The 23,238-nt window shown below is 30.0% G+C and overlaps 4 protein-coding genes and 1 long non-coding RNA gene across 5 annotated transcripts in view; 4 read left to right on the forward strand and 1 right to left on the reverse strand.

Moving 5' to 3' along the window:
- Positions 1-739: 739 nt before the first annotated feature.
- On the reverse strand, positions 740-4,983 carry LOC146530778 (V-type proton ATPase subunit D). The gene is made up of 6 exons (XM_085199010.1): positions 4,823-4,983; positions 4,609-4,726; positions 3,820-3,967; positions 3,236-3,451; positions 2,212-2,342; positions 740-1,597 (listed from the first exon to the last, which is right to left on the reverse strand). Exons 1-6 carry the CDS (start codon positions 4,861-4,863, stop codon positions 1,505-1,507), a joined length of 747 nt encoding a protein of 248 aa, XP_085055136.1. The 5' UTR covers positions 4,864-4,983; the 3' UTR covers positions 740-1,504.
- Positions 4,821-5,841, forward strand: LOC146530779 (uncharacterized). Its single transcript, XR_014878843.1, has 3 exons — positions 4,821-4,957; positions 5,492-5,577; positions 5,645-5,841. It is a non-coding gene; the product is annotated as an uncharacterized LOC146530779 (long non-coding RNA).
- A 294-nt stretch (positions 5,842-6,135) lies between these two features.
- Positions 6,136-9,448, forward strand: LOC146530780 (uncharacterized). The gene is made up of 4 exons (XM_085199610.1): positions 6,136-6,382; positions 6,464-6,891; positions 7,455-7,930; positions 8,487-9,448. Exons 1-4 carry the CDS (start codon positions 6,251-6,253, stop codon positions 8,720-8,722), a joined length of 1,272 nt encoding a protein of 423 aa, XP_085055736.1. The 5' UTR covers positions 6,136-6,250; the 3' UTR covers positions 8,723-9,448.
- Positions 9,449-9,816: 368 nt separating this feature from the next.
- LOC146530781 (heme transporter hrg1-A-like) lies at positions 9,817-11,570 on the forward strand. Its single transcript, XM_085199611.1, has 3 exons — positions 9,817-10,135; positions 10,468-10,641; positions 10,725-11,570. The coding sequence occupies exons 1-3, from the start codon at positions 10,012-10,014 to the stop codon at positions 10,880-10,882; spliced, it is 456 nt and encodes a 151-aa protein (XP_085055737.1). The 5' UTR covers positions 9,817-10,011; the 3' UTR covers positions 10,883-11,570.
- A 739-nt stretch (positions 11,571-12,309) lies between these two features.
- LOC146530782 (uncharacterized) overlaps positions 12,310-23,238 on the forward strand; it is a 30,231-nt gene continuing 19,302 nt past the window's right edge. The window contains exon 1 of the mRNA XM_085199444.1: positions 12,310-12,473. The gene's annotated coding sequence lies outside the window, so the exon portion shown is untranslated. The remainder of the gene's footprint in view (positions 12,474-23,238) is intronic.

Raw genomic sequence — 23,238 nt, forward strand, 5'->3', positions numbered from 1 at the left:
CAAAACGGGCAAAGCTATAAGCAAAATGTTAAGAAGTGCAGTGGAGTTTGGACTGTTAAAAAAACACGGTAACAGGTTCTATTTGGCCAAAAAATCGTACGATTCTGATAACTGAGATGGATGGTGAATTCATTTTGTACAGTATTATTTATTGTTAATATTATTTTTTTATATTATAATTATTTAATAGATTGATTTCACTGAACTGCTAAATAAATGTAAAAATGTTAAATTTTGAAAGCATTATGTTTTCTCTATTGAAAATCCTGAATCTTTTTTGGTTTTAATATATTTACAACTTTTAATAATCTGAATTGAACTGTGTTGTATTTTATTAAGACTATGACTTAGCTCACACTTTATTCCACATATAGCAGAGTAGACAGAACCTCTTGTTATTATTATATATTTTTATAATTATTATTTATTTTTTCGCCCAAATTTGAAAATAGCATATAGAATGGGTAAGACAGCGCCGCAGTTTGTTAACTAGAGCGAGGAAATAAAAATAATTCATTTCTTTCAATAGAAATCGAACCTACAACCTACTACCACTAACCTATGTCGTGTTTGCAGTCAAACGCTACGCATTGCGCCACGACAGCTTAATATTATATTAAGAATTGTATATATGTATTATAAAATATTTTCAAACTCATACAAATGTAAGAGATGATTTTTTGGATAAAATATGTTATATCAAACTGCAGACAAGAAATAAGTAAATGAAAATAAAATATCATCAATAATAATATTTAATATTTCGTTTCACCAACTTGTATTTACATGATTACTTAAAATATATTGATCTATCATCAATTAACAATTCAAAACATAAATACTTTATAGGGTGTACTTATACTGATTTATGCTTTACAGCATTTCATTGAAGCTTAAAGGGCACCAACGCCGACTATTTATCGGATTTTATTTAACTAAATTGTATGTTTTTATTGATTTCATAACATTAAATTTAAATATATTAACAAAAATTCTTCACAGATAAAATATGGCATCAAGTCTGAGTAAATCTCTCATCAAAAAAAAAAGTGACAGATACAATAGTTAGACAAATAATAAGTAGAATAGTTAAATAAAATCCGAATATAACACTACATATGCTGGAATGCTTACATACACCTACATTTGCACGAACCGACGGACTTTAAAACCGCTTTAATTATACAAATTCATTTTCAAGCAAAAAAACATTGATAACAATTATATTATGTACAGAGCATTGAACACTGTAATATCAACAAAAATTCTTTACACAGTCAGTATGAAGCCAAAAATAAATAATTAACTAATATCAAACTTTGTTTAATGATGTCTTTTTTTATATTAAGTGTTGCTATATTTTATTAGCAGTTGTAAGATAAGTTCAAAATAATAATTGATTATTTCTTAATACACTGAGTCGACGAAATCGTTTCAAATGTATTTTTTTAATTGGCTTCAAGATGTCTGCTCTACAGTTTAAATAGAATTCCAGATAGAATATTTAGAAAAGTAAATCCTCGTCGCCCTCGTCCAACAGATTGGCGATGTCGCGCACATCTCTATCTTTGCTCGCTGCCAGCATTGCTTGCTTTTTCTATTTTTAAAAATAAATTATAATAAAATTACGCATAATAATAATATTATTAACATAATAATATATATATATAATAATATATATTAATATAATAATATATATTAATATAATAATATAATATTTATATTTTCATTTCTTCGCTCTGGTGTCGAGGTAAAATGCGGCGTCGAGTACGAAGCTCAACACGCAATACCTACAGAATTCGGCGAAGTGGGGAACGGAGAGTCTCAACACTAAGTTCTCCTAACTACCTTGCTGTGTGCGGGATACAAAGTGAAGCTGTTTTTCTTTATAATTTTTAATTATATGTATATACAATAATTTGTATCATATATTCTTTAAATTCAATGGATACACATATGAATAAATATATGAGGAAGTGAAAGAACACTCATTCTTCACTATTCATCTACACAATATCTTCACATAAACAGATGTATATATGGTAGGTGGATGTTTAACAAAATTTAAGTATTGTTGGAGTCGTGGCCATGCTAAAGTTATTCTTTTTTACTATTAAAATTACCCTAAAATAAAATTTGCTCAGACATCTATAATCAACTTAAGGGCAGCCAAGACTCGCCAACCATACTGTAATAAACAATTATACATACAGCTTCTGCCTTATCCTTGATGATCTTCTTCTTATCCTGGATCTTCTTCAGCCGGTAGAACTCTTCACGCTCAAGCTCGTCCAACTCGGAAATGATGTAAGCCAGGGTACGCTCCAGGCGGGGGATGATCACTAGAAAATATGTTTTTTTAGTTAACGCCGTATTCCACATATAGTAGTAAAACCTAGTCTGTTCTCGCGCATCCAACTGCCTGTCCAATATGAGGTTTTATTTAAATTAATTAAATAGAACCACTTTTTGCAGATTTATGCACTAAACATCCATGTCCTGTTAGTTACGAAATTCGGACCATTACAGCAACAAGTTTGTTGAATGGATTATTGAACTAATGGATGTATATATTATGAGCAAAACTGTGATAGCTTTTACTAATATCCAAAATTGCCGCTTAAGGGTCCTGAAAACCTACATGTGATTGTGGAAAAACAAATACATCCACAATATGTAACTGTTTGGTGTGGATTTTGGGCTGGAAGCATAAATTGACCATACTTTTTCGAAAATTCGGCTGGTTCTCGATAGCTTTTTTCCACCGTTTGAACACCGTTTCTCCCACCGCAATTGGATATTAATGTGGTAATATTTGGTTTTGGTCAATTGGATTACTGCATGACACATTTCCAGGTGGTGTATTATCTTATTTCAGTGATTTGAATTGTGGGGTTACTTGAGATCTCATGTCTATATAAACAAGCTTAAAAACACCCGTGCATTATGGGAAGGCATTCAATGCTGCATCAACGAAATTTAGCCACATTTATACATAATGGTCATGGGAAATTTTGACAAACAAGTGTGTATGTATGTGCATGCCATTTACCCGATATAATGTATCAGGTTAAGGGCATGCACATACTCACCATAAATAGCCCCATCTGATATACTTTATGATTCAATGACAAAATAACAATGAGAAGATTAAAAACTATATTCTCTATTTAATTCAAATTATGCTTTCATTTTAGAATACTAGAATTTAGAAACTAATAATAAAATATCTTACCATGCTCAATAGCATTAACACGCCTATTAGTAATCTTAATAACCTCATCCAAAGTCACAAATGAGGTTTGCAAGGAAGCAAGTTCTACCAGTAATTTAACAGCGCTCTGGAAGTTCTTCTTGAGCTTGGACAATTGTTGTCCACCGCGAGCAAGACCAGCGAGCTCATACGTATCAGAGCCATCTTGGTAAGACTCGAAAATTGGGAGGGTTACACCTGGAATAAAATGAGTTGTATTTTTTAATATCATATTATCTGCATATAGCAGGGTAGGCAGAGAAAACCTGGGAAAGTAGTAGTAAGAAACTCTTTTTTTTCTATTGTTTTATTATTAATATAAAGTTATTTTATTACTATCATTGCATATCTTTTAAACATTATTTTATGAATTTCTACGTTTTTAAAAGGTATTTGTATTGTATTCATGTTTTTTATACTACCATATAAGACAATGGTTGTGAGGGGGGCTTTAATAGCTGCCACACATACATATCTAATAAGGTTGTTTTGATTATAAATTGGTTTTTGTAATTTTGTAATGAATAAATGTTATAGATTTATTAATATTATTTATATTACTTTACCAGCAACATTATCTTTCTTGGAGCGGATCTTGATTTGAGCCTTGGTAACATTCTGAAGAACAACCTGGTTGAAATCTCCTGTAGTAAACTTTGCTTCAGCCAAGGAAAATGCAGCTTCTTTCATAACTTCACCCATAAGGGTTTTAGTCTGTGGAATAAATAATTTACATTGGAATTTACAAAATGAAATTATAATTATTTTAAAATAGACATCTTGTTAATACTTAAACTACTAGTATCTTAAGAAAAACATTAAATCTTGACAGAACTTAACTTCTCAGTCTCAGTAAATTAAAAGAAATTCTTGATACAGATTGTTTAAAGAAGTTACTCTTTTACACACAATTTAAAAGACCTAAACTAATTACAGGCTATTTAAAACAGAAGACTTTCTCTTGAAATACAAATACATATTTATAGTATTTTTCACGTATATTCAATTTTAGCAACATACAGAGGACCCTTTCTATATGCTTTTCTATCTACATCATTAATTATTGTTTTCATTGCTAAATCTATTGAAGCACAGATTTAGCTACTGTGCTGTTATGAAATTTCTTATATTATTTTTTTATGAATGACAAATTTTTCGAAGTAAACATTCATTATTATTTATCAGTCTCAGTTGTATTATATGATTTTTATATAACTTCTGCTTAGCTTTATTGATCTATTCAAACATAATTCGGCATCAATACTATTCCAATCTATTAATCACTTCTATCGTATGTCAGTAATAGAAATTAGGAAAAAACTGATATGCGCACGTCAATGAAAGAAAGATCTTACCTCGATAATTTTGCTGAGGATCATACGAAATCTCACTTGTAAAGCATCAGCTTTCTTTTTTAAGAGACCATGGCCTTTCTGTGCTCCAGCCAGACGGCCTTTCATTAACATCTGAGCTCTATAATCCGAAATATATTTTAGTGTATATTCTTTTTTAAATATATTTTTACAAGCTTATGTCTTAACAGATAGTGTTATATAAAATAAAACTTACCCCCGAGAAGGGAAAATGGGCAATTTATCTTTTCCAGACATATTGATTTAGGAAAATATAAGCCTTTTTATCCCTATTCAGGATTTTACTCCCAAATTCAATCACCTGATGACAGAAGACAAGTTGGTGATAAATGTAAGTCTATGGTCGGTCTTGTGATCTCGCTCGAAAAAATATTATTTAGTCAATGTATCCAATCTCATCATTTCATTAAATTTCAAAATAATTTATGTAAAGTTACGCATCTTTAATATTCCTTATTTTATTTATTTCTAGACATAATTTTGATCAAAAATAATAATAATAATTATTAAAATGTAATAGTTGGCAGTACCATAATATATGATAAGAAGAAAAATAATAGATTGTAATAAATGTTTTACAATTTTGTATAAATTAGTATTCTATAACAACGTAAAGAATACCTAAAGCATGTAGGTAATGTATGAAATAATATTTATTTTATACTTTGCCTACGTAATCTTTACAATACCAGGCAATAAAAGTGGCTTGTTTGCTGGCCTTACTTGCATTACTTGCAGGCATGAAAAAATGCATACCTGCATTAAAAAAATGTTATATTTTTAATTATAACTGCCTCACTAGTAATACAATATGGATAAAAATCTGTAGTGTGAACTGTTAAAGAATCTTTATTATTTTTTTTAGGCTTGAAATATTTTACACTATATGATATACCTGTAAAAAGATGTTTATACACGGTATTATCCATAGGAATTTTATTAATCATATAGGTAGGTAAAGTATGTAGGTAATGGATAATAACATTATAATATATTTTCATTTCATACTTTATTCCAGGTATTCTATATATTTCCGAGGTATTAGTATTGGGTTACACCAAAATTCTTTGGATAGAAAGTACAAACAGCTCTGTGGTCAGAGTGCTAAGACGGCTTCCAAGAGATGAGTGTTCGAGTCCCGTTAGATTTAAATGCTTATACGTTTTCTACAATATTTTTTATAATATAACATTGTACCGTACGGTAAGTATGTAATTATCAAGAATATTCCGACATAACATTTTAACAATAATTAATATGTAATATAAAAATTATCATGCTAAGATCTGTGGCGTCAACTTATGTCATAAATATGTTTTGACTTGTTTGTTGATTGACATTTGTCAATTGTCACGTCAAAAATAAATAGATATAGGCATTTGTTTTATCTTTTTTATTACCGGTCAATTTCCTTCGTGTGTTTTCCATACAACGTGACATTGGCGAAATGAATTGTGCTCAACTGGCACGCTCGAAACGCCATATTTCGAGAAATCAATCAATCATTTGTTATTAAACATATAATATATTTATAACTTAAAACGTACTTCTAAATAACAACGAAAATGGAATATGATATTTAGGTCATAATTTAGAAAAAAATTCTAATTTTCTTGATGATAATATGGATGAAATTGCAATTGTACAGTTGTGTAGAATTTGTTTGGCAAATGGAGCTGACATACCTATATTTGAAGAAAACGAAGACGAGCCTTGTAATATTTTATCAAAGTTAGTTTTATGTCTAAAAGAAAAGGTAAAATATGAATAATAAATAACTTATCAATGAAATGGATTAGTTTTAATGTCATATTAAAAAATATTCTCATGTTTCCAGATAGAAGATTTAGAGGGATACCCACGATTCATCTGTAATTTATGTAATAATATTTTAAATTCAACCTATGATTTTATTAATAAATATAAAAGTTCTTGTAAAATATTGGAAAAAGGATTAGAGGATATAAAACAAGAAAATGATGACATAAGTAGTTTAAGTGGAAAAGGTCTCTCTGAAGAAGAAATTGAAGTAGAAGACATTAAGAATGAATTTGCTAGTGATAATGATTTCGATATCATTGATGATGATGAAAAATACTTTAAACCTGTAACACTTGATATTCAATTAAAACTTGAAGATGACATTCCAACAAAAGCAGAAATAAAAAAAATTTCTCGCTTAGGAACAAATACTAAGCAAATCACAAATAATATAGCAACATCTATTCTAGAAGGTCAATTTGGTTGGGATGGGATCAAATGGTGGTAATTATTTTTTAAATTACTTAATATCATGTATTTATTTTGGATATGAAATGCCACAGATATTGATAGTTTTTCTTAACTACTTACAATAACATTTATTAGATATACAGTAGAATTAGTTGACTAATGAGTAATTTAAATTGTACCTAGTTTAATAATGATACAAACACACTTTTCTTGTTGTCTCTATTTAAAGGGAAACATAATACTGTTTTCTTTATGTTTATAAAACACACTTTCACTACTTAATTATTATACACTACATTAACTCAAATGGTGTTATTAACAAGATAGTGTGGTGGCTAATATTGGCCAAACAAGGAAATATTTGTGTTTAATTGTTTAATAATGATTTTTAAGTACTATAAAATAAAATCTTTATTACTGAAATATGTAATTACTGGAAAAAAAACAGTCATCCTAAAACCTCACTGGTTTTTAAATGTAATCCTTTAAAGAGGATTCTTCTGTATTTATTGATTTTTGATGAATCTAATTATTATCATTTCTAAGGAATTTTTGGAAAGCTGATTAAATAAATATTATACTCTTGTCTTCTCTAGTTGCAGCTCTGGCAACACTAATTTTCTAAAAGACAAGTCGAAATTACTCAAACCAAAGACTGAAAACGAAAGAACCACAAAAAGAATAAAAATAAAAATACCAAAAATAAAGAAACCTGATCCACCTAAGCTCTGTGATCTTTGTGGGGTAGTATTTAAATCTACAGAGAAATTAACAGTTCATAAGAAGAAGGTGCACTTTAGGAACCCAGTGAAATGTGAACATTGCCTAAAGGTTTTTGTTTCTAATTACTATTTAACAAGACACACAAAAAGAAAACATGAAGAAAACAACAAGGCTTTTATGTGTGCCATTTGTGGCAGAGGATTTGCTTTCAAGGGGGAACTCGCTAGTCACAATAGAAATGTGCATGACAAAAATAAACGACCCAAAAAACAATTTAACTGTCAGTTTTGTAATAAAACCTATAAATGTGCTAAGTCTGTGACAGTTCATGAAAGATCAGTACACACAGGTAATAAATCATTTTAAGTTATTTTTAGATGAACTATTATTTTAATTCTACATTCTTCATCCGCACTGTGTGAGATTAGAACTCATCTGCATTTCCATCTGCATTTCCTATTCTATCGGCATCTGTATTTCCTAAGACATACAATATGAGGGTCTTCAAAACCAGAGTGAATAAGTATCTGCTAGGCAAGCGTGTACCACCATAGATCGCATCAACACTCACCAGACTTGATGCGGTCAAACGCAAGCCTATTCATATATTCAATATATATAAAAAAAAATTACAGAAGAATGAAGAAGAAAGACATGAGATTTTTTCTTAATATTAGCTTTACACTATCCAACTTATGAAAGGATAGCCAGAGGGAACCTGCTGTTGAGACACTTCCATCCCTACTTTCCTTCCAATTTACGAAACATTGCATGTTGGCACTTTGTTTCTCAAGTGCAAGGAATTAAAAAAAATATTCATCATTCAGGCAATGTCCTACTGCTTCATGGAAGCTCCTTTTTATTTGTTTCTAAATATTTTAGTTTGTATATATTTTATGTTCCAGGTGATAGGCCAGCAGTGTGTACTGTGTGTGGTAGTGGGTTTTACCATGAAGAATATTTAAGAGAGCATATGCGACTTCACACTGGGGAAACTCCCTTCAAATGTCCCATCTGCGGTAGAGGCTATGCACAACGCGGTAACATGAAGAGCCATCTAAGAATACACAGGAGATCAGAACTTGATGATGCTATGTTGAGCAAAATGAAGCCCAACTATTTGAAGTTGCTTAAGGCCTAAATTTATTATGCCTTAGTATTGGTGTTTGATTGTAAACATTATGGTTGTGGGTTCGATTTCCAATGGATTGAGAATAAATTATTTTTATTTATTCCTTCTGGAGACTGGTAACAAGACAAAGTGCAGCATTAAGTTTTGCCACTCAATAAATATAATAAGTGGTGTGTGGACAATGATGATGTATAAGATTATCATTGTTTCTTGTTGAATTTGATTATCCATAGATTATTCAGCTTAATGAAACTTTTATATCTTTTTTATTATAATTATTATTTACATAAAATACAGGTAAATTTCTTATTTTTATTTAAATTATGTTTAAAATGTTATATTTATACAAGCAATATGGATATTACATCTATATATATATATATATATATATTATTTGGTTTTACAAAAAATTTGATCTTTTATATAGTATTATAAATAAAAGTAAATGCAATTTAGTTTTAAATTTATTTATAGTAATCTTTTGGTGAATTCCAATTTTCTAAAAGCAATTATAAAATTTTATGGATTTGTATATTTTCATTTGTGAATTATTCATATTTCAAATTTTACTATGATATTATTTCAAAATTTATAGTAGGTATACTTATTATAATGTTAAAGGTTTTAAAAAATCTCTTATCTTTTCAGGTTCTGTATAAAGATGTTAATTTTTGTTAATTTTTAGTAGTTTATAAAAGTTGAACTTAATAACGATAAAATAAAGTTGATTGAAGGTTTAAATATTTTTAACTATACCTAGTTTAATTTTATATAAAGCCCGATTTCCATCGCAAATGAGAAATGCGCTGGTAATACTTAGGTGGACTGAATCCTTTTAAATAAAATAGATTTTCATTTCCAGCACACAGTCCATACATAAAGTTTTGTTTTTTGTAATTACTTTGCCCTACTCCATAGAACTGAGCTTGTTCATTCCTATTCCTACTCATGCTCGCTCAGTTTTTTGATAGGTGAATAAAGAAAAATAAAAAGAACATGTATTTCAATAATGTTTTATTTTTTAAAGTAGTTATAATTATTAAACAAATTAAAACAATGTAAATTAATACCGTACATATATTAACCACAATACACAGTTAGTTGGCAACATTGACATTCAATGTCATTCATCATTTGCCGTTTGTTATCTAGAAGATACTAACTGCCTAATATTTTGGCTATCAATTGTTTTTGTTATTGTACAAAACTACAAAACATTGCGAACATTTATGCAATTTTGATTCAGTAGTTGAAAGAATACTTTCACACAATATCTTCAAGTGCATCAAGAAAATAATATGCTGCGTACTAAAATACATATAGCGCTAAGCGCTTTCGGAGCGGTATTGGGATTTTCAGCATTTGTATGTTTTTGCATTGTTTACGCAAATATTGAAGCTGGGATGTGGGCGTTATTATCCGGTAAGTGTATGACTTTCAAATGCTATCATCTTAATTAGCTAAAGTAAATAAATTTTTAATTGTCCCTTTTATTACTGCAAATTAAGACTGGATTTTAACTTACTATTTTACTATACATTTAAGTGCAAAACTAAGTCAATGTTTTAGTTTTTGCGGAAATGGCCTTGTAAAATTGATTACTTTGGATATAAAAACAATGACTCAATGTTTTATACTTCACTTCAATGTATTTATAATATAAAATATTGCATAGTAAAATGAAATAGTCCTAATTATGAATCATAATTATGAAATAGTCAAAGAATTTATCTCACTATTTGTTATTATTTTAGGAACACATGCTGTATTAAATTTGATGTTACATTGTCACTATTTGAAGAAGTCCTTGCATGTTAACTTTTCAAGAAAAGCTCTGCAATACCTTGGAGATTTTGGCATGGTTGGCTTTGTCTCTGGAACTGCTTTAACACTATTTTACATATTCTTAGAAGTTTACTACAAAGCTGGTAAGTAAAACTTTTGTCTTGTAAATTTTTGATATTTTATTTTTATATCACTGATATTCATGAATTTATTTGAAATTTCTCAGATATAATACCAATAAGAACAAGTATAATCATCCGCATGGTTTGGTCTTTCATGATGCTAAAATGGGGCATTATTTTGTATATTACCACCAAGAAATACCTCCGTACCTATAATGACCATCAGCTATTCTCTGAAAATCCAAATATTGAAGAAACATAAAATATCTTATTAGTACAGTAGTTGCTCTAAATTATGATCCTATAAATTGAATCATGACCTAAAAAATATTTCAAATGTGAAATAATTATTTCCCTATTTATGTAGTTAGTTATTTTATTGAATGTATTTCACAATATGTTATAAAGACAAGTTATATCTTTAAATGTTATTTGATTATGTTATAGAATTGTTTAGCTTTATAGGTATGTTTTAGTTTTATTATATTATTGAAAATTTATTTACAATTTGTGACAAGACCTTCGTGTTCTTAGTAAAATTGTTATTTTTTTTAATGTAAAATGAAATTATAATTATTTTATTTTCTTATAAATTGTAAATGTGATAACCTGATTTATGTATTATTCAATACTTGACTGAAATGTACGGTGACGGTTTTAATTAGGTCATATTTGATCTTTAAAGAGAATTTCTTATATTATTATTCCTTCTGATAGTAAAGGAGTGAATTATAATCTAATAAGTGTGAATACATATATATTAATAAAAATCAGGGTAAGACTTAAGCATTGCTGAATTTCGTAGTTAGTATGGTAATTGTGTGAAATACTAAATATTTTTAATGTAGTGTTATTGTTAAGACTAAAAATTTTATTTACTATTTATCATTAACTCTATCTACTATATTTTGTGATTAGATAAATATTATAATACACTTGTTTCTTATAAATGTGGTCTTATTTTAATTTTCACCTTCATTATATAAAATTTTCACATAAAACAGTAACATAATAATATAAATAAATTATATTTAATCACTATCTATTAAAGCTTATGCCAAGTAACTAATCTAATAAATGGGGCATTGCACGCGAAGCAGAAGGGTACAACAGATAGAGGTCTTTGATTTTGGTTATTTTTAAGGTTCCATATCTCTGTGACACATGTGTAACATATTGTTTTCATATACACAGAAAGAATATAAATTAATTTATCTTTTTACGCTCTGTTTACCACGCAAGATGCGTGAGTGGTTGAGGTTGTCTTAAGTGCGATTCAAACCTAAAATCATTATACGTATTTTACTTTATCAGTATACAAAATATAACTTATCATGTTATAAATATAAGAATGTAAACATACGAATGTATTGGTATTCAGTCAATACATTTGAATGTTCACATCGGTCAGAAGGTCAATCTCATATACTAGAAATTATAGATACCTAGAAAATAATTATTTTTAAGAATAATTGGTATAATTATTTTTAAGAAATATTCGTCTGTGTGACAAAAAAATATAAATAATGAAATTAACTAAAGTAAAAAAGTATAAGTTATGATATGGTGATTTTTCCCAGACTTCCCTAATAGTAGAAGAAATAGAAAATGTTAATTATATTATTAAATGCGCCTGCGCATCCCGTTAAAATTGGCCGTCGTACTCGGAGGTTGGTCTAAGGCTTTAAAATCATTCAGTTTTAAGACGTGCGAGCGGCGCGGTAGACGTCACCGGTGACAGTAGAAACGGTTGCGCGGGAAAATGGACGCTTAAATCGTATAGGACATGAACATTTTGAAAATTTGTGTTGCAAATATTGGATGTGGATTACATTTCGACTTTTAAAGTAGGGGTAAGAATTTATGATTTAATTATTATTTATTGAGTTTCTTCATTTATCTATTGTATAAATATCGATATATTATTTAAGTATGTAAAATAACAGTTCCATTTAAATATAATCTAACAATAATTAATGCGTAACAAAAAATGCTTTTGAGATTCCCAGCGATAGCACTTACCGTACAATAGTAACCAGAGCAAAAAAGTTCAAAATATAAATATACATTAGAAAAGCGAGAAGAAATTTAATTCGCATTCGCGTACTTTTATTATAAACGAAAGTTATTCTATTATTAAGTCATGTTTTATGTCATAAAACTAAAACTGGACAACAAATCGTAAAGATTTTAATTGCAAACCGTATTCTGCGAGATCTCTTTGTTTCATCTAAATAAGAAATCTGATTCAGCATCTTTTCATCTATTTTACGTACCTCTAAATAAAAATGTACTTTTTTTAGAAGTATAAAAGAGTAAATTATTTATTCATTACATTCGATGCAAATTTCTAATATATTCCATTAAATTTATATTTGTTTTACTTATATCTTTAAATAAACGAAAAATGGAGACCAGGATGATTTATGACAAGGGATTCACTGATTACTCAACAACAACAATGCTTAAAAATTTAATAATTTTTAAATATTTCAAGATAAAGTTTAAATTAAATTCCTTTAATTCACTAAATATGTGAGAAGAATGGTAATAACAATCATATTAATACTGATACAAGGAGGACACCAGAAAAAGGCGAAGGGCGATGGCTCGACGGCTTCATTATAAAAACTCACAATTGTAATAATGTATTTGATAGCAATAGACTATGCTCTAGGCACGCCTAATGGGGCAGCATTAGATTCGTTCCGTTCCGCTGAGGGAAGCTAATGGTTCATTTGAGAATCATTTGTTATTCAAGGTAGAGGTAGATGAAATTGTAAATATTCATCTTCATTCATTTTTATAATTTTGCTGTTTAGGAGAATAGAACTTAGTGTATGATTCTCTACTCTCTCGACACTCGTTCTATATTTTCCACCTACATGTATACTATATAGTCTTACCTAGCTAGGGGTTTTAAAAAAATAATTGTTTTTTTTGTGGATATTATTATTAGTTTTTTAAGTCGCCTTTGCTCTAAATAAAGGTTAAGCAATCATTTACTAGATTTAATTCGTAAATTCTAATTCTTTTTTATCACGTTTTATTGTGGACAGTACTAGTTATTTATTTGTTCGATAATAGTGCTAAAATCATTGGAGCATGTAATCTGTTTAGTGTTTGGTTATCTATGTTACTCATGGATTTGTTGAACTTAGATTTTGGTTTGTTGAACTAGGAGAGTTAAATAACTTTATATTCACAACATTATGGCATATCATAAAAAAATAGCAATCGAAATAAGAATAAAAATGGCATTTAAATGAATTATTAACCTGTAGTCTGTATAGCTATTATCGAATTTATATTTACTACCATTTTTATTACGAAATTAATATTATGTTTTTATTTCTTTTTGCACATTTATGCATGATACTACAGTATTGACTGATTAAATAAAATTATAAGAAAAGATGCGTGAACATAAACAAGTGAAGCGTAAGCACCAAAAGCTTTGTCCAGACTATGAAATATTTCTGAGGAGAAATTTAATGTCAAAAAAACTATCAGGTCAGGTTCAAACAACCATTAATTAAATAAGTTAAATAATATATAATTTCTTCTTCTCGTTCTAATCAAATATTTAATTCGAACAATAATTTAGTTGTTAAATCCAATTGTACAAAAATTGTTTATAATAAAAACAGAAAAACACGCAAAACGGAAATTACCAGAATAGAGCACATAAAACGTAAATTAAATGTGCAATTTGCCTTGCATCTACTGTAATTGGCGGTGGGCAGCCACAGGTGCAGCAGTGATATCTATCTTAAACTAACAAGTATACCTAGCTAACGACATACAACCACTTATGCTGTTAAAATTTTATAGTTTCACATATCTCATCGCGGTTCTGATTGGATGGATTCTCTTAATTACGAATTTTATATAGTTCTCCATAAAGTTAGCTGTAATATTCTGTTTTATAAACATTATTCGATTTATATTTATTTTTGTAAGGAACATTGCGTAATTGTACTTAATTCAGTTATATGGTGAACTTATATAAAGTTTTTATGGTGTCAAATGCTAGTAGTTTGAGCTTTGCTCTACATTTATCAACAATTACAAGACTATATATCAGCATTACTCCAGCATTTACTCCGTATAATTATTATTTTATCTTCTGGAAAATAGGGTACGTAGTGCTTTAACACTAGGTTTCCTCTGCCTACCCTATTGCGGGATACAGTGTGAAACTGTTTTTTTTTGTTACAACTGGTTTCTGTTAATCATTGGAAGGTGCATTTGTATTTCTTTTGTCTATAATTTATTTTTTTCACCTCGATAACTTTGTTTCGTAAAAAAATTGTAAATTATAAGTACTTTTACAAACATTTCATCTGTCTATTTCTGATTATGTACCCAAATTCATATTTACACCCAAAAATATTTGCGAAGTTTTTACGAAATTCTGTCTATCATCTTTGTCATATGTCATTTTTTATAGATATTGTTTAACATACAAATATAAATTATTTTGCTTATTTTTTCATTGCCAAAATGTACATTTTTAGTTTAAAATTTTAGTTTGAAATATTAGCTTTCTAAAGTGTTTTCAATATTACAATTACTTAATTAAAACTGAATTGCATTATTAAATTGAGGTTAAAACATGTAGTAGTCGAGTGTGCGATAGCTTGCAGAATATCCGGTCTCACTTTGCCTATTATCGATCCCTATTGTAGAACATCTTACATTGTGTTTGTTGCAAAATCTCCTGCGTATTTAAAATGTTAAAAATAGGTTGAGACCGACAGTTCTTAATGTACCATGAAGTCTAAATATACTTGATAAAAAAATCAACTTCACGCTGTAGGGTAGCCAGAGGGAACCTAGTGTTAAGATATTCCCTTCTTCATTTTTCGCTGAATGAAGAAGGTATTGTGTGTTGAGTGGCAGTAACCAACGCCGCGTTGTGCCTCTACACCAGAGCGAAGAAATTAAAATATAATTTTAAATAATTATTTCATTGTCTCCAATGGGAATCGAACCCACAACCAGTCGCGTTTATATTCACACACTTGTACCTGCTCATTACTTGCTTTGATCTGGGAACAACTGATAATTGAGAACTAAATTCCACAGGTAATAAATATACTATTTAAAACACATTTATTATACAGTGCGTGTTTTAAATGAGAATGCATTAAACTTAACAAAGGCGAGTTAAGAAAAATTGGCGTTACGTGTCAGAGTTGACTTTAACTAATGTTCTTAAGTAACATTTGACAATACATTGAAAGGAAAACTAGTAAAGTAATACGTGCCTATAAACTTACCTGGTGTGAATCCTAGAGACCTTCGATGTATGTATTGGCTAAGAAATTCATATAAAAGCGCCCGTGTCGGATTTAAAAAAATACAATATTTAAACTTGTATATGGGTTTGAAACAAAGAGCATTTAGCAATTTTTTTACTTTTCACCGATTTTCAGGTTCTGGCTTCTTGTTATTTATCTAGATTTATCTATCTCCTAGAAATATCTACGTATCCACTATTCTCTATGTACTATTATGTAAAAATATGTTTACCTATATTCATATATTTTAAGGTTGATTTGTAAAGCCTTAATTTTGTAATATTTTAACTGACATCTCGAATTTTTTAAAAGAAGACATTACTGCAATGCTTGGCCATGCATTCTAATGAGGTTGCTAAGTTGTCCTTCTGTTAAGCATATTTTATCTGAAAGATAATAACATTTAGGCTTCACGGTCTTTTGGCGAAGGAGTTCAAAAGATTACCAAATAATTCAAAAAGGCATTTTTTATTTTTGTTTAGCATCACCCCACATTCCGCCTTATTTTTCGAGGCATTGCATTTTGAGTGGCGGAAATAAACGCCGGGCTTCACTCTTAGTGGTAGAGCGAAAAAATAAACACATTCATAAATATTAATTCATTCCCCCGGTGAGGATTGAACCCATAACCATCGCATTACGGTCACATCCATGGGCGTATCTAGAGATATTTTCTGGGAGGGACTGGACTTTAGCTATATTGAATACGTGTAAATGTTGTTTTTTTTATATTTTTCGAAGCCATTGTTATCCTAGTAACATTTATGGGGTACACCCAGACCCCTCGTATTCCTACGCATCCTTTTGCCCCACAAGGCTGCGCCACGAAGGCCTCAATTTTTTGATATACTTAATTTAATATAGGCAAATTAAATGTATTCGAAAAAGTTTAACTCTAATTTTCTCATTTATATATTCCACATAACATTTGGAAATGTAATGTAACATTTATTTGTACATCGATTTAGACACTTTCTAGATTACAACTTGAATTTAAATCTTAACTTACGTGACTTTTTTTGCAAAAAAAACACCAATTATTGGAACACTTTTGTTATTGGGTTTACGCAAATTACGCAACCAGATTTAGTAGTGATGGTGTAGACATGCACACTTTTGATCATCTTAAAGTCAAGTTTAAATTATTTGAATTTACATTTTAATGTCATCGCTCTGGTATCGAGGTTAAGCGCGGCGTTAGGTTCCGCCACTAGGTTCCCTCTACCTGTTGTGTGCGGGATACAGCGTGAAGCTGATATATAATTATGATATTCATTGGCACAAACATTATTTATGGTAAAGCAAAGTAAACACTAGTTTAACGTTACACTCTTTAGTTTATCCGCCTTCGTTGCGTAAGAGATGAAAGCGTGCGTCGGAGCGCATCACTCACATCGCATCTGCATTTCCTTTCAATAAGATTTACTTACGGCATGCATGCGTTACATGCGTTACATGCATGTAATGCTACAAGCGAATTAAGTGAAGGTATGCTGCGAGAAAAACTATCTAAGAACTTGATATCTAAGATCTTGTTTTAGTAGATATTAGATATTTCAATCCCTTCATTTTCATATAACTATATAATAGAGAAAGGAGATATATTTATATTAGCTTTATGCTGTATCCCGCACATAGCAGGGTAGGTAGAGGAAACCTGGGAACATAGTAATAAGACACTTCATTCCCATTAAGACACTTCCGTTTACCATTTTCCGAATTCTAGCATCAGGTATTGCGTGTTGAGTGGCGGAGTTTAATGTAGCGTTTTGCCTGGTTACTAGAGCGAGAAAATGAAAATATTAAATGTTTAATTTTTCAAAGGGGAATGCACCACGACTGGCCAATCATGGCTTTCACAATTTAATAATATATAAACCAATTTAGTAAAAAAATCAAGTATAAGTACAAATAAATCACTTTCATTACATGTAATTTAACAAACTTCATTTAAAATCTCTATATGAGCAATTTACGGTACATCCCGAACGTGAAATTGAAAATAATATAAAGAAAAAAAACAAAATTTCTATATATTACCTACTATCGGTTAACTGTAAAATCTTCACCGTTTCGGACTCCAAGCAAATAATAAAAAGAAACATATAAAATAATAAAAAAGAACATCTTTATTCATTCTTTATAGAATATAATTGACTCTAAATAGTCGCGTGAGTTTCGAAGTAATTATTTATTGATAGTAATAGTTATAATAGTTTATACTTATCATTTTAATTCAAAGGGAACGAGGTTATAGGGCAAGAGGGCACTCTGTTGGCGTTTTATTATAATTGTTGATAAGATAATTAATATTGCATGCAAACTGATACTTATCATTGCATCTCCCGCATCTAGTGGGTTATGCAGACAGGAACTAGTATTAGGACGCTCCATTCTCCACTTTCCCTTTATTTTAGAGTGGCGTTCAACGCCGTTCTTTGATAACAGAGGTATCAACGGAACCAAATTAAATATTTTATTTAGTCAATTTTATTAAAGTTATTATATATTTATTAATTCTTAACTTACATAATATGGTAATTACATAAAAATATAATGTAAAATAATTTCTTTGTTTTTAATTCATCTTGATCGGAGAACTTTAGACTAGTCTTATTTATAATTGTTAATTAGCAACCTCCTTTATTTTTGTTAACACAAATACAAACATACATAGAGTGATAAACACACTATCCTCCTTTGCGTCACGCAGTCGGATAAAAACGTAAAACTAGATTACCATCCTCCTCATTCCACATTATAAAGGAATGCATATTTTACGTTACATAATATAATTCCACTGGTATTCTGAGCTGGTGCAAAAACAGCACTGTTCAGAATGCCATTACAGTACCTAACGGTGCCCCATTTACTGCGGAACCATGGCGGCGGTTGGTATGCAACTAGAGCTTTTATGTTATACTAGCGGCCCGCTCGCGGTTTCACCCGCGTGAACTATGTTATTATTAGTTTCTGTCTCCATGACTACGTCCTAGTGACGTCTATACAAAATTTGAAACTCCTAGCATTTGTAGTAACGAAGTTTCATACAAACTTTCGACTCCAGAAACAAACCCTTAGAAGTGGAATATTGTAAATTCCCGTCTTAGCGAGCACCTACGTCCTGTAAATAACTCCTATGCAAAATTTGAGATTCCTAGCACATGTAGTTTCTGAGATTTCGTGATGAGTGAGTGACCTTTCGATTTTATATATATATAGATTAGAAGGTTTGTACGTTTGTTACATATTCTATATCTTTTTGTATATCATTTATATTCTATATACATGTTTGTAGTTGTCATTGCTATGGAACTGGCTTATATCAAAGTTGGTGCTTGTCTCCAAAATAATAATTAACAACAATAAACTTTTCTCATAATAATAAATGGTGATCGAAACTTGTCAATTTTTATATTAAAATAAATAAATAAGCCATTTTCTTTTCGACAACTTTAAAGGCTCTCTAAAGTACATATTGAATGTTTAACGTAGCATAGAAGTTAACTACGCTAGCACATTTTTTATTGCATATACTCAATCAACATATATATATACAGACAAGATTTTAATCTAACTGTTTGCTAATTAGAACTAGAACGCATCACAAATATCATAACGCATCTAAGTTTAACTTCGATAAATAATTTCTCTATATTAATTTCTTTTATACCTTCGAGATAACTAAATTGAAAATACCTAGGAATTCATGAAGAATACATGCATAGGTACATTTGAATACATAAATGCATAGATTAAGTTAGTTATTTTTAAGTTCCTAATCGAACCTGCACTAAAAACCACGAAATGATGGTGTTAATACATAAGTACCCATACCGATTCTCAGACTAAAGCGTGGACTAAAGCGCTATAAATTTTCCAATTTATTTAGTACTTACTATCTAGTTCGTGCATCCAACGAATACTAAATCGAAACTGGACCTACACTCAATACCCACCTGCACCTTTCTCAAACATTTGTAAGGCAGCTTTTACATCGCTTTTTTTAAAAGCTTTATTTATTTTTTTATTAAATACTAAGTTCTGTTCTTAAATAAAAATAAAATTAGTTTCACGCTACATCCTGCACGCAACAGGATAGGCAGAAGGAATCTAGTGTTAAGATACTACGTTTTTTTCAATTTTCGCCAAATTCTGGAACTCGACGCTGTCTCGAATTTTGTCTCAACACCGAAACGAAGAATTGGAAATATAAATTTGAATAAATATTTCATTTCAGTTCTGTTGCTATTTTTTTCTTTTGAAAAATCTTTTGGCGAACCTTTCCAGTATAAATTCAAATTTTCCTTTTAATTATTACCATTCTATTAAGTATACATTTATATATAACTGTCCTAACACAAACAGATAAAAGATGCATTTATTCGTGTAGTCTAGTCTTCGTAGGAGGTAGAGAATTCTCAATAACAGTTTATCTGTAGAACAATGAGGTTCAGGTTGATTGCACTTGACTGCGAGCTAGGCCTTGCACTTCCGCTAGTATCGCGAGAAGTTTAACGGCCCCATTGAACTTAAGATATTTAGTTTAATAACATTAAATACTTAAATTAAACGTCCTTGATTGAGACCGGCGCGAGCGTTTATGAAATTAAATGGAAAATCTAGATTGGTTATTTCTTTGTAAATTGTGTTTTTTTGGAAAGTTTTTATAAGTGTTTTTTAATGTATTTTTTATATTAACGTGTTTCTTATATTTTGTAATATATACAGATAGAAAGTTTTTTATCTATCACTTGCAGGGCTCTTTCATCCATTCAACGATATCATATTATTTTGCGTGTTCGCACCCAATGCATAGTTCTCAGTAAACTTGGAGAAGAATTCATACTCTGATAAAATAATCTTGTCAATATTGTATAAATTCTATTATAGAGATATTTTTTATAGTACAATTGTAACCGTAGGATTAAAATTCTATAAATGGTGGTAAACGTTGTAAGTTGAACATTAAACCTTCGTGATCTATATATTACAGGGCCCTAACGGAACTGTTGTCTTAGCACTATTTATTATGTTATTAATGATACAGATAGTACCAAAGTATTTCTGTATGTTGTGTCCATTGTTCCTTGAAATGATTTTAGATTAAAAAAAAACACTAGAAAAATAAAAAAATAATTTGTCACGAATATATTTTCTATTAATATTTCTTCAACAAAAATGCCTATTGTAGCTGGAGGAGTGTATGGAAGGGTTGTGATGGTAGTGGACGGGGAGAAAGAGATCGTTCTTTTCTCTCTACCTACCCTGCTAGTCTGCTAATAAAATGTTAAACGAACAAAATAATTCCTAATAATTCAAATAATCGTTATATTTAATCGTGCTCCCGTTTCCAAAAGCTAAGTGAACGTCAGAGGGCCCACGTATTTTACCCATGTTTTACCAGAATAACGGTAAATTCCCTCGGGCCCGGCTAGCGTATGATTTGCGAATTGCAATAAACACTCCTTTCTCGTTTGTAGGAAATTATATGTTATATTATAGTCTAGTTAACTGTAAATAAATGTACTTTAATCTACAAAATAGAGACTTACACTTAGGTTGATTGACGCCTTTGTTTCTAAGGTGTGTAGGTACTTAAGTCGACAAATTCGATTGTTAGGATTTACCTCATGTTGTAATCTATACTAATATAATAAAGCGGAAGAATTTGTTTGTTTGTTTGTTTGAACGCTAAGATCTCTGGATCTACTGGTTCGATTTACTATGTTTTTGTTTTGTATGAAAGCTGCATTCTTCAGAAGTGCTATAGGCTATATAACATTACATTACACATATATACTAATAAATTAAAATACTTTCTAATTTGACATGCAATTTATTCTGCCATGTTAATAACAACCGTCGCGTCGCTACTATATAATATAGCTAATAAGCTATTCTTCCAGAACCTAGATAATAAATGTATCCTATATCTTATAAAACAAAGTCGCTTTTCGTGTCTGTCTGAACTTTCTAACTCTTCTTCTTCTAAACCACCCAACGGATTTTTATGCGGTTTTCACCATTAGGTCGAGTATTTCTCAGGGAAGGTTTATATATAGTTTATTATTTGTACATTCTTATGTAAATTAACATAAATACGATAAATGAGTCTAAAGTCCTACCCGTTGAGACACTTTCGCGCATGCGCTGCTCTAATGATAAGTACTACATAAAAATAATGTACTGAACTATTGTTCCTCTTAATAAGATCTACAAAAAAGTCCGGGACAGCATATTTTTATCTTTTAAGAATAACGTGTAGTGATCATATTTCTGTCTAAAAATAGTAATTTCAATATATTTTTTATTGTGAGGGATATTTTTCCATAATGGTATTAATCCTTATCCTTTAAAATACTTTAATATTAATTTTCTACGTTAAACGAAGATACAATTTGCTTTTTACACTATTTCGAAATTGCAAATAGTATTAGAGAAAAACGCATTTAATTGTTGACACATCCCGCCGTTGAGACTCAAGTTTTACTTATCCCTTACTCTCAGCATATAAATAAGTATATTAGTTACGTTGGCCATTTAATGTAGATCAAAACTGTCTTTTACTGTTTTTTTTCATTTTAATAAGTACTTTAGAAGTTGTTACAATATCAAAACATCCTTGCCGCCCCGCGACGTTTTGCTTATACAAGTGCGTCATGAGCAGTCATCGGTGGTTCAGTGGTAGAATGCTCGCTTGCCACGCGGGCCCGGGTTCGATTCCTGGCCAATGCATTCTATTTAATTTTCCTCACAGGCAGCCACGTAGTGCTTGCTTTTCATCAGGGACAGAATACCCTCTTCAGCATTAACCACAAGCTCGAAAAAAAAACCCGCCCGCTATAGAGGCAACGAAGATTTAGATGCGTTTGCACGTATTGGATAATTGGAGTTGAATGTATTATTTCAGCGCGATATATTTAGTTTCATATTTTTGTAGTAGTTATTAGTAGGTAGGCTTTTGTTTATAATTTCTTCCGTTTAAAAATAGTCATTTAACTATCTAAAAATAGTCATTTAAAAATATTTTAATAAGTACTTGAAAAGATTAGTAGCACTGATTTAAAATTACGGTACCTACTAAAAAATCCTTGCTGTGTAAAACAATTAGAAAATCCTTATTGAAACTACGAAAATGCGGGTTGCATTAGAGTTTAATTAATTTTCACATTATCTTAAGTGCTTTGCAAACATACATGTAGTAAAAGCGGGCGAAGCCGCAAGGGGGTCGCTAGTTTATTTATAACTCTACTTTTAATGTAGACAAATATTATCTTAAAAAATACTTAATTAATATCATTGTCAAAAT

Source organism: Heliconius melpomene, chromosome 16 (assembly GCF_056956725.1).
Source record: "Heliconius melpomene rosina isolate 202511_hmr_F chromosome 16, ASM5695672v1, whole genome shotgun sequence".
NCBI classification, from domain to species: Eukaryota; Metazoa; Arthropoda; class Insecta; order Lepidoptera; family Nymphalidae; genus Heliconius; species Heliconius melpomene.

What these genes read in the sequence shown, in the direction of transcription:
- LOC146530778 (XM_085199010.1), bottom strand. Translation starts at nt 4,863, where the DNA reads ATGTCTGGAAAAGATAAATTGCCCATTTTCCCTTCTCGGGG. An exon ending in CAAGAAAGATAATGTTGCTG is followed by an intron (nt 3,452 to 3,819) that starts GTAAAGTAATAT and finishes ATTTTATTCCAG; the next exon opens with GTGTAACCCTCCCAATTTTC. An exon ending in TCAAGGATAAGGCAGAAGCT is followed by an intron (nt 1,598 to 2,211) that starts GTATGTATAATT and finishes TTTTAAAAATAG; the next exon opens with AAAAAGCAAGCAATGCTGGC.
- LOC146530780 (XM_085199610.1), top strand. Translation starts at nt 6,251, where the DNA reads ATGGATGAAATTGCAATTGTACAGTTGTGTAGAATTTGTTTGGCAAAT. An exon ending in TGGGATGGGATCAAATGGTG is followed by an intron (nt 6,892 to 7,454) that starts GTAATTATTTTT and finishes TGTCTTCTCTAG; the next exon opens with TTGCAGCTCTGGCAACACTA. An exon ending in TGAAAGATCAGTACACACAG is followed by an intron (nt 7,931 to 8,486) that starts GTAATAAATCAT and finishes TTTATGTTCCAG; the next exon opens with GTGATAGGCCAGCAGTGTGT.
- LOC146530781 (XM_085199611.1), top strand. Translation starts at nt 10,012, where the DNA reads ATGCTGCGTACTAAAATACATATAGCGCTAAGCGCTTTCGGAGCGGTA. An exon ending in GATGTGGGCGTTATTATCCG is followed by an intron (nt 10,136 to 10,467) that starts GTAAGTGTATGA and finishes TTATTATTTTAG; the next exon opens with GAACACATGCTGTATTAAAT. An exon ending in AGAAGTTTACTACAAAGCTG is followed by an intron (nt 10,642 to 10,724) that starts GTAAGTAAAACT and finishes GAAATTTCTCAG; the next exon opens with ATATAATACCAATAAGAACA.